Raw genomic sequence first — 18,016 nt, 5'->3', positions numbered from 1 at the left:
TTTTACCAAGGACGGGTGTTTCCAAAGAATCTAACATGATTAAAATGTGTTTGAAGTTAAAATGGGTTTTATATAGGATGGGGCTTGTCTGTTAAATTGAAATATGTAAATACTAAGTCAAGCAACTTGTATGTAATAATGTGTTATTAACCCATTAAAACAGGGAAAGCACGTGTGCCATTTTAGATTTAAAACATTGGTTTAGAACAGTAGTTCTCAAGCATAATAAAGTACATCAACTTGTACATCTGCTTTTTATGAACATTTTTGAAAAATGTGTTTGCTTGGCACAAAAAAGTTTCAGAACCAGTGATTTTAGAATGTGCCCCTGGGTTAATGTAGCGCGTGTGTCCCTCCATTCCCCATTCCCCATGTGTTCTGTAGGGACGGGGCATCTTTGCCAGTGGCAGTCCATTCGACCCAGTGACGCTTCCAGACGGGAGGAAGTTCTACCCGGGTCAGGGTAACAACGCCTACGTGTTCCCGGGCGTGGGCCTCGGGGTGACGGCCTGCTCCATACGCCACATCAGTGACGACCTCTTCCTCGCCACAGCAGAGGTACCCGGCCTCTATGTTTGAATCATTTGTTTCAGACTCAGGGCCTTTTTTAAACCCAACGATATCTCCACATCAATCAATCTTTATTTGTCACATACATATTTGTCACATACATACGTATCTTTAAAATGCAGTGAAATGTACGAAGGTCAGCCCCACAGAAGTGAGCAGTAAAACAGGACAAGAGGACTAAAGGCTAAAAATAGAATCTACCATTTAACCCTAAAAACAACAAGACTGTAATAAATGACAACAATAATAATGTCCATAGAGGTATGTGTCATGTCCATGTGTAAATCATGTCCTTGTGAAGGGAGGGGGGGGGGGGGGGTGTATGTGCGCACGTGCACTCAACTGCCCCTCTCCACGCTCAAGTGCGTGGGGGGTGACCCGATCCCTGTCGTCTCCCAAGGTCCATGTCATCATTTAAAATCCTAATGGCCCTCCAGAACTCAGAAACATTGCTTTGTGCTTCCCTGGCGCGTTTCGTCTCAACGGACCTACAGTACCTCCTTGCCCTTTGTTTACTTCATTAGTGTGGTTGCCCTTAACCCATTTTGCGCGGGAACCCCTTTTGGTCGTGTTATACTTTAGCTATTGAAAAATAGCTGATCTACAAGCTCGTAGCGCGCCACTCGGTGGCGCGCTACAAGCTTGTAGGTCTGCTATTTTTTGAAAAATCGAAGAACGACTGACATAGAAACAGCTTTTTCAGAAAACTGTCAGGATGAGACATTATTAGAATCTGATCTCAGGTCAGAATGGGTTAAGAGCAACACTATAGTGCTTGGGTGACTTCATTACAACTTTATTTTGTCCCTCTACTACTACTACTACCACAGTTTTGGCGGCACTCACTCCAAGATGTGACGATAAAACCATGAAGCTGACGATATAACAGTCCACTTTACGTTTTGTTATTTAGAATAAATAAAAAAACTCCCCATATAGGATACTGTGGTGGACACTGAATGGGGACCTCACCTCAGATTGAGCACCATTGCACTGGGTGGTAACGGGAGGATGTAGGAAGTGATATAGGGAAGTGATGTACCTGTGTATGGTTGTTGTTTGTTGGAAGTAAAGTTCAGAGACTCACATTCTCCGTCTGCTCGTCTCATTCCTCAACTTCCACAATATCTCTATTTGTATCTGTATAGATTTTCCACCATTTTAAAATTTCTTCAAACACAACACACTTTTTGCTTCTTCCTCCTATTTGTCCAAATCTCACAAAAATGGATGATCTCTGGACCCTTGCAATGAAAATGCAGTATTTTGATAGTCAATATCGTTTGAGCGTAATCGGCTTAGTTTAACCAAAAAATGCAATCCAATCAACCCCAAGTTTGAATTTGAATTGCAGAGGTTCGTGTAGAAGACTGTACTCAACGAATATCCAAAAGCATTTCCTCTTTGACCCGTAGGGGGTGCCACAAATGTAACCTTTTGATGCAAAAAACTGAGGAGTTACGTGACAATGTTATTGGCTTGCAGAATTTGTGGGAGTTGCCTATTTCATAAAAACAAGACACAGTACAGTATATCACAAACACAGGATTGGATCAGCACCTAATTTAGATCGCATGTCGCATGGCATCCAGCGCTATATTTCTCCCAGTGTTTTCCTTCACCCCGGTGGTCCCAGCAGCCGCAACTCACTCCTATCAATAATCATATCAAATTGAACTTTTGGCTGCACATCCTGATCCTGGCCTATGTGCAACCACACTTGCAATTTCCCCAAATTGCACCTTTCTAGTTCTTCATCACTACTTCTTTCACCCCAACTTCAGTCCATCGTCACAGACTAGTCCCACGAGACCAGAGACTGTTGAGCATCGATTGAAACAAGCCTTTAATCTTCCCTTCTCATCTGTGAACTGTGTGATTTGATTGAATGCGAGGCTCACCTATACATTAATCTCACATTGCTGTAAGATTGCCCTCCCACTGTGATGTGACCTTACCTTACGAGAGACAAATGAATGACGTGGGCCTTGCAGAATCACTTTGAACCCTCAGATTTAACAAGTGCAATGCTGTTAGCCTTGTGGTCCTTTCTTGTGCACTCTTGCGCATGTACACACACTTTGACACCTTTCACTAATCCTGCACGATGAAGCTGAGCCTCAGTTTTGATGCCAATACTCTTACTTGTTTTACTTTTACTTGAATTCCGGACTTTTACTTGTAAATTGCCGCATTGATACTTTTTACTTAAGTAAAAATTGTTTGCATAACACCCACCCATATGACATAATCAATCTGACATTCAGCCCATGCATTACTCCCCAATTAGAAGACTTAAACGTGTAAAGGAATTGTGTGTATGTATTGAACACAGAACAGGTCAGAACAAAGGCATGGCAGACATAAAGGTGAGGTTTTTAAAGTCGTAGTGTACATACTGTACTGTAAAGCCAAACCAAGGTCAGAACAAACGCTGCAGAGAGAAGGCATGATAAATAGAGAAATGGTGTTCGGAAGCAAGAAATAACTACTTTTAGAGTGGTTTGGGGGAACATCTGATAATTAAATCGACTTCTTCAGAATGTCAGGGACGGAAATGGAAGAATATTTATTGGTTTTATTTGTTATGCTTGCTTGCTATGTTAAAGGTATATTCAGTGATTTCACTTAATTCAAATATCACTTATTTTTTTGTTTTGTTGTGATAATCCTCCCTACTATAGAGTGTGCTGGCCATATAAGGAGTTCCTCCCTGTCCCCTGGGGGTCAGAAAACCTTAGGTTTCGTTTTTGACTCTCTATCCTGATTGGACGAAAGGCTGGGTCCCACAGCCAAAAACTAAACCTAAGGTTTTTTGAGTGAAATCACTGAATATACCTTTAATATAGTATTTTTTTGCAATCATCCCACCACTGTCTATTTAAAGCTTCAGTTTAATGGAGCATTCAATGATTTGGGTGATTTGGTGAGAAAGAAAACGGTCCGCCCCGGTAACAAGATGTGCACATGCACACGCTTTACAATGCGGGGACTCGCAACAGGCCAACAGCACGTGCACCAAGGCCCGCCCCCAATCGATCATGATTGGAGACAAAAACGACCCTAGCCAAAAACGAAACCTATACGTTTTGTTTTTTTTTACCCCAGGGGATAACTGGGGACAGGGAGGAACTCCTTATATGGTCAGCATAGTAGGGAGGATTAACCACAAAAAAAATGAATTTTAATGAAGTGAAATCACTAAATATATCTTTAAAGCAATGTGTCACCTATAGTTCCAAATGTCAGTGGTTTGGTTCCTAGTCCCCTAAATCCTGGTCTCTCTCTCCCATGACTTCCAGTCTCTCTCCACTGTTGTCAACGATGGGGCAGCATTTTCAGTCGGAGTAGAAATCTCCATAATTAAACTTTTTTTTCGTAAATGAACGCCCTACTTCGTCGTATGTCAGTGTCACGCAAAAGTAGCTCACGATGTGTTGCATTACAATTTACAATTTAGGCATTTAGCAGACGCTCTTAATCCAGAGCGATTTACAATAGTCAAGAACAAAAGCATGGGAATTACGATGGGTTGTGAGCTTGTAGATTTGCTATTTGTTTGTACTACATTTAAAAAATGGTTGAAGTGAAAGTTGAAGCTATACTGTGTAACTTTTTCAATAAAACAAAAGTAAAATTTGATATGATTATTGACTGGCAAAACTTACAATACCCACTCTATGAATGTCACCCCCTAAAGCCTTTTCTAAATATATGTTCTACTGAAAGTCCGGGATCGAACTAGGATGCTTCCGGTTTCCAAACTCTACCCCTTGGCCACTGGCACACAAACACACACCAATACCTGACCTGACCCCCCTCCCCAGTCTACAAATATAACAAAAATATCATATTGATTGTGTACTGTGCCTGCCTGGTATGATGTGCCGTAGCGCCTCCTGTACTGTATTTCCTGAGCTTTTTTTTTGGTTTGTCACCAGACCATTGCTGATTTGGTGACGGACAAGGACCTGGCAGAGGGAAGATTGTACCCTCCTCTCAACTCCATCAGGGATGTGTCCTTAAAACTGGCCGTCAAGGTGAGATCCTCAGTCACCAGATATAATTGGATGTCAGGTCACAGGTGTACCATTCTGCCAGTGCTTTGTGTGTCTTTCTCAAAGAAATGGGTGAATAAAAGAGAATTGATTTTTGCACATCCCGAATAAAGAGAATATAAAAAAGGGCAGAATGACCTTTGGTTCCATTGTGGCTTAAATCACACAAAACACCTTCGGCTAGCCAACCTTTCTCACATTCATCACATTTAATGGAACATAAAAACAGGCCAAAGGATTTATTCTTACCGCTTAACACTTTAAAAAGAAAAAGTTCAACAGTTGTCTTTGGAAACTTGGTAAGCAGAATGTACCTACGAAAAAAACCTCCTTTGTAAAACTGTGTGTTTCTCGTAGATCGTCGAGTATGCGTACAAACACAACATGGCGACGCTTCAACCGGAGCCGGCTGACAAGGAGGCGTTTGTCCGCTCCCTCATCTACAGCACGGACTATGATGAGTTTGCAGTGGACGCCTATCGTTGGCCAGCGGACACCATGACCATCCAGAGTTGCAAACTGTAGGTCAAGTGGACAGAGAGACAGATGCCCAGGGAGGCCGCCAGAAGAAGAAGAGAGAACAAGGCTAACTACTGAAGTGCAATATCATCAACTGCAGCGATGTCAACGTTTTTTTAAGAGGCCACGTGTAGAATTTTCTCATCAATATGTCGCTGTGAAATTGGCTGTGGTGACGCATGTTGATGCTACTCGGCAAATAAATGCACTAGTGTTTAAAGTCATAAAATAGAATGAAATGGTGCATTTAAATAATAGCACATTCATCCAAAGCGCTTTACAGTGTGCAATACATGTGCACAAACAAACCATACAAGGCACAAACTTGCTCAGAGAAAGCAATTGGGGGTTCCAGTGTCTTGCTCAAGGACACTTGGACACTGACCATGGGGAGCCTGGGATCTAACTGGGAACCATACGATTCTCAAGTGGCCCACTCCGCCTCCTGAGTCACTGCCACTGCCCTAGAGTGTTCATTTAACTCTAAAAGGTAACAATTCTACCCAATTAAAATGTTTAACAGTTAAATGAACTCTGCAGATTTTACTGTGTATTTGGCCTTTTTAGGAGTTCTCGGGCTCAAGATCCTACAACCGTCCCTCGTAATATCTAATAGAGCGGTAAGCTAAATTTAAAGAGTAGCTTATCATGGCAATAGAACGTAGAGCCAATTCCGTTGTATGCACAATTCATTTTACAATGATATATTTAGAGAAAATTCACAGGTTACCTTTTAATTGTTCTGTAAAAGGGAATTATCGTTATGATTGTGTCAGCTAAAAGACAAAACCAAACACTGTCAAATAAAACAAGTTTTGATTGATGTTTACCATGTGTTTTCGTAGTCACCTACATGTGTTTGTTCAGCCGGTATAAACGTGTGTACACAGTACGGTTATAAAGGTCTGGGGTTCAATCTTGGGATCCAATAGAGCACAGCACGTTTGCAGAACATATGTTAGCTACTTTGATACGAGGGGGCCATAACGGGCTTCTATAATGACTTGGTAAACTATAGATCCGCCTTAGTAAATATCCTCCGTGCACACACTAATAAATAGTGAGTTGAACTTGTGACGCATGCAGTCCCCTCTCATATTCCTCTTATATTACAATGTTGATATAGCTTGCCGTTATTCATCAGGTGTCAGCGCAAAACGGAACATATACAGTATGGGAAAATAATGTTTAAGAATTGCCAAAGACATCACTCTCTCCCGGTTGCAAGAATCAAGGTTTAACCCTTTTGGGACAAACTCAACATGTACTTGCTAGAGTGTTTGTTAGATATTAATAGAGGCTTGGATGGTTAGGTGCAGTGCTGCTGCCTAGTAGCATGTGGGTCTTTAACTCCAGTGAAGTCCCACCAGTGAGGATGTGAGTGATATTGTCCATGGCTGTGATGTTGACATGGGTTATTGGCAATAAGCGCTGCCGTCATTGGAAGGCTGCATCGGTAACAACAGGTTTATGACAGAAACCACAGGAAATCTCCATCTTGAAAGTTGCATAACCGTTAATGTAGCGCATATTTGGAGCGTGATAGAAGGACTTTTATAGCACTGCTGTTGTCTCTGGCTTCTTGTCAGTGAAAACAAAATGAGATGAGATGATGTATGCCTGAATCGTATGTAAAAGTATTGACCTGTGCTATTGATCTGTGCTACCAAGCAACCAGCACAGAGTTGAATACAATTTTGATGCAGTGTCGAATATTGGTTTGTTCCATCATATTCCAATAGGGATTCTGGAATGTTATGTGAAAGAAACACATTGATTTTGTTTTTCTCATTGAACATTGCACTCAAAGGGAGGGTACCTTCAAAATTATATTTATGGTGTTTTGTGCATACATAATCATTTTGTACAGTATGTACATTTTACATTGTTTACGATCTCCTCATCCGGTGGTAATCACGTATAAATCAGTGACTGATGTACAGTAAATGTACAAAGTAGTGATGACTATAGTTTGCATTTGAGTATTAGTTACAGTATGTGATTGAAATCGGGGACATGACAGATGTGTGTGTGTGTGTGACTGTGTTTGTGAGACTGTGTGTGTGTGTGTGTGTGTGTGTGTGTGTGTGTGTGTGTGTGTGTGTGTGTGTGTGTGTGTGTGCTTGCTTGCTTGCTTGAGCCACCAGTACGCTTCACTGCTGCAGGTGCAACAGTTTCTACAGGAGTTGATGCAGTCGGATGTTTGCAATGAGGACTGGAGAAGGATATTTTGTGTGTGTGTGTGTGCCATGAACCACTTTAATTAATCACTAAAAGGCTATAATTATTACTTATTACTCCTGGCAACATGAACGAGACGATGGCATCACCTTCAAACCGTTCTTTGTTTCCGAACGTATCCTGGACCTGGAGTGATGACAGAAATTCCTCTGATGACTACTTTGATTTTGTGTCTTTTACGGAAACCACCATCCTCCCTGCTTTAATTGGATTTCTCTGCTCTACAGGACTCATTGGGAACATTCTTGTCATAGTGACAATCCTGAGGTAAGCTTCGTTGAGTTGAACTGAATTATATAAAAGCCCCAAATCATCTGACCATGAACTTTTGCACATCAACATACATTTTTATTCATTTTATTCATATTTATTTTATTGAATACTTTATTGCATACTGAGGTTTTCAAGTTCGGACTTTCATTATGATCACACAGATTAACTGGAGCCCAAGTAAAGATCTGAGGAGTCTTGCATTCTTTACATTCTTTAGCAATTAAATGTATAGGCTACCATCTTCAAAGGGTGAATTGGCGCTGGGGTGTCCATAGGGAATTCCACTCTCCATGGCTCTATTCTAGGACCCTTGTTTTCCATCTACATACACCATAGGTATTCAACAGGGAGGGTCCTCATAGTCATTGCAGGCTGGCCGGGAAGTTATTGTTTGAAGTAATACAAAATAAAATAGACGTTACTATCAAATATTTAAATATGTCTGAAAATGTCCAACAATTTATCCAATCCAATATTTTTGGATATGGTAGAGGATTAATCTGCAGAAGGATGGCATGAAGAGCATTAAGTTGTTAAATGGTGCATTTATATAGTGCCGTTATCCAAGGCACTTTACATAGATTGTGCATTACATTCACCCATTCACACATACACCGATTACGGCAGAAGCCATGCAAGGTACCAACCAGCACATCGGGAGAATTTTCGAGTTCAGTGTCTTGCTCAAGGACACTTCGACATGTAGACAGGAGGAGCTGGGATTCGAACCGCCGACCCACGGATCATTGGACAACCGACCTGCTCTACCTCCTGAGCCACAGTCGCCCAGTTGTTGTTCATGTGCATGAAATCATTCATTAGTAATCTGTGATCTTTAGTGTTTTCTTTATCCCTTCCAGGACAACAAAGAAGACAGTGCCTGATGTGTACATCTGTAACCTGGCCGTGGCAGATGTGGTTCATGTGACCGTCATGCCCTTCCTCATCCACCAGTGGGCGCGTGGTGGACACTGGGTGTTTGGCAGCACACTATGTACCGTCATTAACTCTCTGGACAGCTGTAACCAGGTGGCCTGTGCTGCTGTGATGACCACCATCAGTCTGGACAGGTCTGTGCCTTTCCACTTCCTACAACACCATCAGTGCTCCCTCCCTCTGGTTCAATGGCACCCAAAAAACCCGAACCTTTTAACATTCAGTAGTTTTCTGGCTCAAACGAGTGCTCTGATTTGCCTGTGGACTGTGAGGTAAGAGTCCACAAATCCCAGGCATTGCAGCTCAAAAGGCTTCAAACACACAGAGAAAAGCCCAGACCACAGAAGAGCCACTGAATGTTCAAAGTTCAGGTTGTGTGGGTGTGAATGAGTTCATAAAAAATTAAAATAAATGAATGTCATGAAACCTTTAATTACAACCGTTTAGCGGCGGCCTTATTATTTACATGCTGCCCCCAGAGCATATCTTATTGTTACAGTCGCACACACACACACACACACACACACACACACACACATATGTCTGCACATAGTATCTGTGTAGTTCTTTGGTACACTGAAAGAAAACTACAAGGGAAAAGGCTGCAAAGTGCACGTGGGCGCTTCTATCGTATTGGTTGACACTGCATCAAAGTTCACCATGCACTATTGAACTCTTCAACAGTGTCAAAACGCCATAGCGTGAAGCTCCAGCCCTTTGCTCCCATAGAGTGGAAGTGAATGGGACTCATGAATATGATTGAACAGGCCCATATAGGCTATACAAGAGTATGAAATCCTGTGAGATAGAAATAATCTTGACTCTTGATTAGTTTGACTGTTACGGACCAATACGTCTAGGCTGAAAGGTGCGCATGACATAAAAAACGGACAGGAAACCAACTGCAAATTCGAAAGTGCTTTTACTTGCACTTGTAGAAAAACCTTACGGAGTTACAAAAGTAGTTGTTACATGACTTTGATGAAGACCGCAAGGTCGAAACGTTAGTCTTCGTATAATTTAGCACCTAATAAAAGGCTCTGCTCCAGTCTCTTCTCCTTCTGCTTACAAAAGTAGTTGTTCCCGTACAAATGGCTCAATAAATACATGATGGAAGTTAATCAACTTTCAAGTACATTGGCTATCATTTATAATAAGAGTAACTAATAAGCAGTATCAGTTATAGAGAAAGATATTAGGGGCAGGGCAAACTGTTGACGAGCACTTACAGTGGTAAGGTGTTCCAGAAGAAATGGAGATCAACAAAACAGTAACTTAACCGAAACCGTAACCAATAACAAAGGGTTAACCCACAACTTAAGCCTAACAAAGTCCTTCCCGAAGGAAGCTACAACTAAACAAAAAGGTATAAGCAAAGTTAACTAACAAAAGATAGTAACGAATAGCTGGAGTAGGATAAGCGATGTTGTCTCGTCGGAGTCCAGGCAAAGACGGTCTTTTATAGCGGATGCACTGAGGCCTTCAGTGCGTCACATGACTGGCTTTGCCAATGAGGGTGATCAGGCCCTCACGTAGCTTCTAATGGTTCTCGCGAGAAGGGACATCTTAGTCTGTAGCTGGGATAAGCACAGTCAACACAACACACAGCAACACTCGCCATAGCGGCACCTTAAGACTGTAATAATAATAATAACATAACAGCGGGTGGCTGTTACATGACACATAGCATAGACATGGTATGGATGGAAGTTAATCGACTTTCAAGTACAGTGGCTATCATTTATAATAAGAGTAACTAATAAGCAGTATCAGTCAAACTGAAGTGCCAGATGCAGTCTAGTCAGCAGCAGCAGATATACCGCAAGACATTGATTTGATCATCACACGTTTGGGTACGCAATGAACACAGGAATGTTCACGGGACAGCAGATAACGAGGTGTTATTCTGCCTACACATACCTCATGTCCTAGTATGAGCGAATAGGGGAAGGGGATCGACGTCACGTCAGTCCTTGTTTGACCCGGCAAAAACTCGGATGTGTGGCTCAAGCATATTCTAGTGTAGATAATCGAACCAGGGTCTCCCACATGGAAAGCCAACATCTTAACTAGACTTTTAAGGTTGTGAGCCACTCTGCTACGTCATGATCGTCATTGACAATTATTTCCAGTTTGATTATACGTGACAGCCATACAAATTTACTTTTTTTTAAATCTACAGTAACAATGATGAGTCAATTCAATTTGAACTCTTGATACGTGGACATGTGATGAAGGTCGTTTAGACGGAAATGATGTCACTCAGCTGAATAAACTGCTGCTCTACAAGTGAAGACAGCGTGCTCTTCTTGTGATTTGCATTTGTTTGCAGGCTGAGCCAGGCTCTGACGTACCTGTCCTTGTAGGTATGCAGTCTGTGCACAAGGACTTTTCTCTAGAAACTCTTCAGACATACTAAATGAAAAAACACAAAAACATATGTATCAGCAGGCTTCTCATGAGGACAAGAAAACAGACGGCACTCAATGCATATTCTTCTAATCTGATTAGGTTGAAATGTTAATTGAAAATGGAGGACACTGATGTAAACAATTCAAAGTGCTTTTTCTGCCCCCACTCACCTACGTATTGGACTGTTGGATGGATGTGAAACCCATAAAAACCCCATATACTTACCCAGATAACCTCCTGGAAGATGTCGAACCTAAAAGAAAGTAAAGACAATTAATGTTTTGATTAATGCTGCAACCCCCCCTCTTCCCCCACGTACCAACCAAAGCTTGATTCTGCTGTGAAAGTCAAATTAATTATGCCCGTTGGGCTGACGTTGGTTGGTATAGCTCCTGTGTCTTGGTCTGGTTCAGATACTACACTGCCAATAATCTTTTTCTTCAGCTTTTTGTTTTTTAACTTGCTCTCTCTCCTTCTCTCAGGTATCTGGCAGTGGTACATCCCTTCCGTCTGATGGCTCTCAGAACCAAGTCCAAGACCATTGGGATCAACCTGTTTGTGTGGGTGATCTCTGTTGTCCTGGTCCTGCCTTCCTGGATCCACTCTAAAGTAATCCGCTTCCCCGATGGCCTGGAGAGCTGCACCATAGACCTGGTCTCTCCCAGTGCTGTTCTGTGGTGAGGCATGACGCCATATCATGTGCAACCCATATTCGTTCAGATATACTTTAAATTATAGGGTAAATTATCATTATTATTATTATGTAGTATGCATTTTTTTTGGTCATATACAGTAAGCAAAGATTTCCTCTCTGATGTGCTGCATAAGGCTGAGATGCTAGAATTATGTCTATATTTAGCTGTAAAATATTAACTAGGGTATTGATTTTTTTTCATTAATAATAGCGGACACATCCAGTACTGATGAATGAGGGGTGCATCGTTACGTGGCCAGGTTTACATCTTTGGCAATTGGCACCGGGTGAAAAATGGGTTAAGAAATCGTGGGATAAAAGAAAAATAACCTATGTCCATTCTAACAGAAAACACCTGTCATACATAATAGCCTCACCACTCAGAGCCTACATGTGCATTACTCTAAATAGCACAAGTTAAGCCCAAATGTTCCGGATTTCTGTTAAACAATTCTAAATGAGCTCTGTCTGTCCGATAATGACTGCACCACCCCCTGTCTCCTCCAGGTATACAATCTATCAAACTATCACATCTTTCTTCCTGCCTCTGCCACTCATCCTTACCTGCTACATCCTCATCCTCTGCTATACGTGGAGAATGTACCTGAGGAACAAGCAGGCACGACGGTGAGACTATCAGATCTCTGCTATGGTTGTACTATCCTCATGCACCGTAATTAACTTGACCAGCCATGAACCCATATTATTTTCTCTGCAAATGAGACAGGCTGAGACATATATATATATATATATATATATATATATATATACATATATTATATATATATATATATATATATATCTTTTCTTTTACTATTTTGTAAAACAGTTTTGAATAGTTCAAATTGCCACATTCTTTCATATGGTGTGGGAGTGTCCGAGTGTCCTCACATTTTGGAATTTGGTTGCTACTAACCTTTCGACTATTCTACAAGTTAACATCACACCCTCCCCATCTCTATTCTTATTAAACGATGTATCCCAGTTGCCATTAAATAACACCCGTATTCGTGTCTTCTTTGCTGGCGTAACGGCCGCAAAGAAGATGGTTGCTTCGCACTGGAAACCGCCTCATACATTGTCATTTCGCCAGTGGGCTTTGACCTTTCTGGATATCATTTATCTAGAGATGTCTACAGCAAGATTGCATGGTGCAAAAGAGGAAAACGTTGAGATTTGGTCTGGTATTGCAGATTTGGTTGGGGGCATGGTTTGATCATTATTATTGTTATTATCATTATTTGTTTTTTGTTTTCATTGCACAGTGGTTGAAGTGATGACATTTTGTGACATCTTTGGTCTCGGGGGGGGGGAGGGGTGGGTGGGATTGTTTGTTTTTGTTTTTGTGTGTTGTTTTATGTGTGTTTTGTTTGCTTTAAGTCTTTCATGTTGTTAACGTGTCTTGTGATTTTTGTCTTAAAATAAAAAACATTTGATAACAAAAAAAAAAAAAAAGTTCAAATTGCCAATCTACATCGACACGTTGTGAGCTTGTAGATTGGCTATTTTAACTATTCAAAATGTTTTTCAAAATAGTAAAATAAAAGTAGTTTAGGGATTTAGGGGTTTAGCATGGACAAAAATCGAGCTCTACAGTATGTCTTATTAGTCACCTTCTGATCTTAGAGTCTCAAAATGCGAAAAATCGACTACAAGATGTCAAGATCTCAGTGAACCGTGCTGTGAAATGTATTTCACGGTTTCTGGATCTGTTTGCATAATTATGCTGGCTCACTTTCAGATTCAGGCTGTCAGGAATTAATTTGGGCCTTGCTCAGGATGTGGCACTAACCCGTTGTTCTGTGAAGCCAGAGCTCAGAACTTTAAATTAAAAAACTAAAATGACACGTATAACAAGTTTGTTCATCTCTAGGTCATCGGCAGTGCTATGATAAGAATCATAATTTTACGTTGATCTTATGATGATCTTTATGCGTTAGTGTTGAGCTTGTCCCGCTCCAAATGCCAAGAGAAGTCCCTCCCATTGAGCTGTCACATTATCGAAGAAGTGCTTCCGTGTTCAGAAGAGACAACTCTCAACTCTCTCCAGTTACAGCACCAAGCTGCCCCGCGTGCACGCCATCCGCCTCACCAAGATGGTGCTGGTGTTGGTGGCGGTCTTCCTGGTGAGCGTCGGCCCTTACCACGCCCTGCAGCTCGTCAACCTGACCGTCCACCGGCCCACGATGGCCTACCACACCTTCTACTACCTGTCCGTCTGCCTCAGCTATGCCGCGAGCAGCATCAACCCCTTCATCTACATCCTGCTGAGCGGTCACTTCCGCCGCAGGCTCACCAGATGCAAGAACTATTCGGGGGGTGGCAGGCCAGCTGCCAGCTGCCAGGACCCCACTGCGCACTCCAGTTTCGGATGATCTGTGTACTTCTTCAGCTAGGAAGGTTAACTACCGGTAGGTTTGTAACATAGGACAGGAACATTAATGACTGTCATAAAGTCCATTTCTGTAGCTCACCCACTGCATATGTCATACACAAAAGAGAATCGTTACCAACTCTGCTTGAGTGATATCATTGTGTTTTTGAGTATCTAATATAGTGCTCTATAAGTTTGATGTATTGTTATAATTAGTTTAGTTGCTGTAGGCAACACACTATTGTTCTAGGTCAGAGAATTCTTATGCCAGCTAAGTTTATGTTAACCTTTTTTGTTCATTGAGTTCAATGGATGTTTTTTTGTAACCTTTTCTGTAACCCCAAAAGCCACATTTCTGTCCTTTATCTGATTGGACAATATACTGTAATGTCCTGCGGATTCCTCGTGGTTTGCGACCCATTATTTCACCTTTCTAGCTATCATCATAACCATTGTCTGAGTTTCAAAATGCAGAAATGATCTGTTTGTACTGGGATAGTGACGTTTTTAGAAGCGTAAGCTTCATTCACACCAAGGAAGCTAGAAGCAAGAAGCTGCTTCAAAATATTTTTGCTTGCTTTATTTTTCCAGCTTCTGCCGGTGTTAACATGGAATTATATTTCCTTCTCAGTTAAAAAGCATCACGGGTCTCAGAAACCATAAAAGCTACAGTTCCAAAACTTGCCAAGATAGGTTGGCAATCTCATTCTCACCGACTATTCAGACAGCCTATGTCATTACTGAAACCTGGCCTATATGTAACCAAAATCATCATAACCCTTACACATGAATATAGTAACCAGCATGACTTGAATTTCTGTAAGTAATTTCTGATAATCTTTCATTAACATTGCATTCACTTTTATTTTTTTTATTTTGAGTAGCAACTTATTTTTGACCAAAACCAATGTAAAAAACATATAATATACTTTACTATTCTTACTTTCACTATATGCATGCATTTGCTATTTGTATGTACAGTTAAATAAAACCTTAAGATATCCCTGGCCAAATTGCTTAGGTCTACATGTTTTGCTGAATCCGATAGACTTTGTAGTATCCAAACTTAAACATTACATATTTCTATACATTTTAATATACATTTTGTACATATAGACTATAGTCTACTATTTAATAATTGCTTAATAAATTAAAACAGTAGGCCTACATGTATAATTTATAAGAATGTATATGCCATCAGTAAAAATCTAAGCTTCTAAACTTTTTTTGTCGCAAACCTCTAACTTTGTCTTCCTACTGTAACATTCAACACTGTCTCCAGTGCCCCGCTCCTGCTGATTCCACTGTATGTTATTGCTATAGAAACCCCATCACTCCATTCTACCTCCCATGCAGCGCGTCCTTTCAGACTCTGCAGAACGTGTTTCCAGGCATCTGGGTCAGGAAGATGCCACCGTTTCTCTGAATGATGTGTCGTCTTTCTGTTGTCCTCGGGACAGAGAGAGCTTCCTGTGTGCTGCTGTGTTTGGATCCAGTGTCATCCAGGCATCTCATGGGCTCCTGACTGTGCCCAATTCCAATTACAGGTCCAGAGGTGACCGTGCCTTTTCGGTGGCCGGCCCCAAACTCTGGAACTGTCTGCCCCTTCATATTAAGTCTGCTCCCTCCTTAGAGACCTTTAAGTCTTTACTCAAAACCCATTTCTTCTCCCTGGCTTTCAATGTTTGACCTAATTAATCTGTGTACTGTTTGTGTTGCTTTGATTTTGTTTTACTATGTCACTTGTGTCATGTTTCCTGTACAGCACTTTGGTTGGCCTCCTGGTCTTTGAAAATGTGCTCTATGAATAAAATTTGATTTGATTTGATTTGATTTATGGGGAAACAAGATAAAATACATACAGCAATTAAGGGGTATTTCACTTTCAAGATTAGATTAATTTAAACCACCCATCTTGGTTCCAGTCTTTCTATGTGTGAGGGCAGGGCGTTGTATTTTTCCCTAATATCTTTACAGGCCTAAATTTTTTATGTTTAAATGTGACCTGGGCACTAAGACTACACAGAACCAGACTACTGGGAGTTTCACCCAGAGAATATATGATAATACAGACTGATACAGATTGAATACCCACAGGGTTGAGATAAGAAGGAGCAGAGACATGTGTTTCCAGTACAAATACATAATGTTTATTTAGGCTCAAGCTAGGCAGAATACTTTAATCACTTAAAACTGCAAGGAAGGGACGGGTCATCAGATTAGAAATATTATTTATTAACAATCAATTTACCAGGTTAAAATGTCAATGCTATATACTAATACCACAATACCAGTAGCCAGGGGGAGCCAAAGGTGTCCTTGCTGATAGACAGGGGGAAGGCAGTGAGGAGTGAGGCGGAGAGCTTTTCAACGCCACCAAAGAGCGCACACTTGGGATGTGCATATTCGTGGATATGCACGGCTTGGGATACACTGCCATGTCTTCCTTCTCAGAATGCATTTCAGTTTAGAGGCCGTGGATGCAATTTCCCCTTCCTCATTTCTCACATAAAATAACTAAGCTAAAAATGCATCACAATTCATTTTGAGCTTGTAGATCAGCTTTTTTTTTTTTTTTGTTGAATCCTTTGTGGAAAAAAAAAGGATTCTGACAGCAATGAATTGTATTGTGATCTATTTATTGTAACGATACAGAGGACATTTGTATTATACTTAATGTATTTGCTGAAATGAATAAATTTGAGTTTTGAAAGTTATGTAGGTAGGCCTATTGTGTTTCTCAATGTGCTTTTAGTACAGGATTCTGAATCTTTTAAGCCCCATTTAGAATGTTTTGAGTAGAAGTGTGATTTAGAAGCATATGAAGTCATCTGGTATCTGGCATGACTAACGTGTAAACAATATAGTGCTATTTGGCACCTCTGGCGCTATATAGCGACTTTTCGTTCCATTTAGCACCATTTTTCTTAAAGGTGCTATTTAGCACCCTTTACCAAAGAGTGCAATTTAGCCCCTGTCATTAAAGGTGTTAAATAGCACCCTGCAAAGGGTGCTATTTAGCCCCTATCATTAAAGGTGCTATACCCTTTGGCAAAGGTACTATATAGCACCTTTAAAGATTGGTGCTATATAGCATGCACCTTTAACAATCGGTGCTATATACAGCACCATTTGACAAAGGTGCTATATAGCACCTTTAAAAATTGGTGCTATATAGCACCAAAAATGGTTCCCCTATGAGCCAAAAAACCACTTTTGGTTGTATACAGCACCATTTATTTTCCTTGTGTGTAGAAGATTCCCTATGTGAGATCTGTGAAGAGGCACCTGTTACCTCCAGCATTTGTTACAAATATACAACACAGGTCAAACATTTATAATAATAAAATAAAAAATCTGAAAGTATAAAGTAATAGGCTACGTGTGTGTGTGTGTGTGTGTGTGTGTGTGTGTGTGTGTGTGTGTGTGTGTGTGTGGCTGCAAGTTAACCTTTGATTACATAACCGGAAGTAGTCCTATAATTACCAACACACCTGTGCAAACAGACTGCCTGAACGAAACGGCTCAAACCAAACGCGTTGGCAACTTTGATGTTTTCCCCTTTTCTACCTTCGTGCAATCTGGGAACCCATGATCTGACAACCGTGTGTGACTTGGACAACTTCAACTTGAAGACCACCACGTCCACATAACACTAACAGTAAGTGGCCTCTAGTGGAGATACCGGAGTCCCGGACGGTATTTGTCCTCCTTTCCCCATAGACTTTACCTGACCTCTCATGCAAACGACTCGACACTATACCCTACTTTATTTATTTTTTCGTTTTTCTTTCTTTCTCTCTAGTTCAGTTTATAAGTTCTTATACATATTCTTAATTAAGCATAATAAGAGTACTTAATTTGTTTCAATGAGGTGGCTCATTATTTTCAACACTGACCTAGCACTGACCTCGGAATTCTCATTCAAATAGCTGGTGG

The 18,016-nt window shown here is 40.9% G+C and overlaps 2 protein-coding genes across 2 annotated transcripts in view; both read left to right on the top strand.

The window, feature by feature from the left end:
• Positions 1-5,976, top strand: part of me1 (malic enzyme 1, NADP(+)-dependent, cytosolic) — a 97,192-nt gene extending 91,216 nt beyond the window's left edge. The window contains exons 13-15 of the mRNA XM_083761302.1: positions 385-558; positions 4,512-4,610; positions 4,986-5,976. Coding sequence (XP_083617428.1) covers positions 385-558; positions 4,512-4,610; positions 4,986-5,153 — 441 coding nt within the window. The 3' untranslated portion in view covers positions 5,154-5,976. The remainder of the gene's footprint in view (positions 1-384; positions 559-4,511; positions 4,611-4,985) is intronic.
• Positions 5,977-7,455: 1,479 nt separating this feature from the next.
• Positions 7,456-14,078, top strand: mchr2 (melanin concentrating hormone receptor 2; the record flags this gene model as incomplete). The annotated part of the gene is made up of 5 exons (XM_083762004.1): positions 7,456-7,655; positions 8,522-8,731; positions 11,492-11,686; positions 12,211-12,330; positions 13,754-14,078. The coding sequence occupies 5 exons, from the start codon at positions 7,456-7,458 to the stop codon at positions 14,076-14,078; spliced, it is 1,050 nt and encodes a 349-aa protein (XP_083618130.1).
• Positions 14,079-18,016: the final 3,938 nt, after the last annotated feature.

This window comes from Protomyctophum parallelum (assembly GCF_964188405.1).
Source record: "Protomyctophum parallelum genome assembly, chromosome: 3".
NCBI lineage: Eukaryota > Metazoa > Chordata > Actinopteri > Myctophiformes > Myctophidae > Protomyctophum > Protomyctophum parallelum.
The sequence above is the reverse complement of the archived record's forward strand: the minus strand, read 5'-3'. Positions and strand labels throughout refer to the sequence as shown.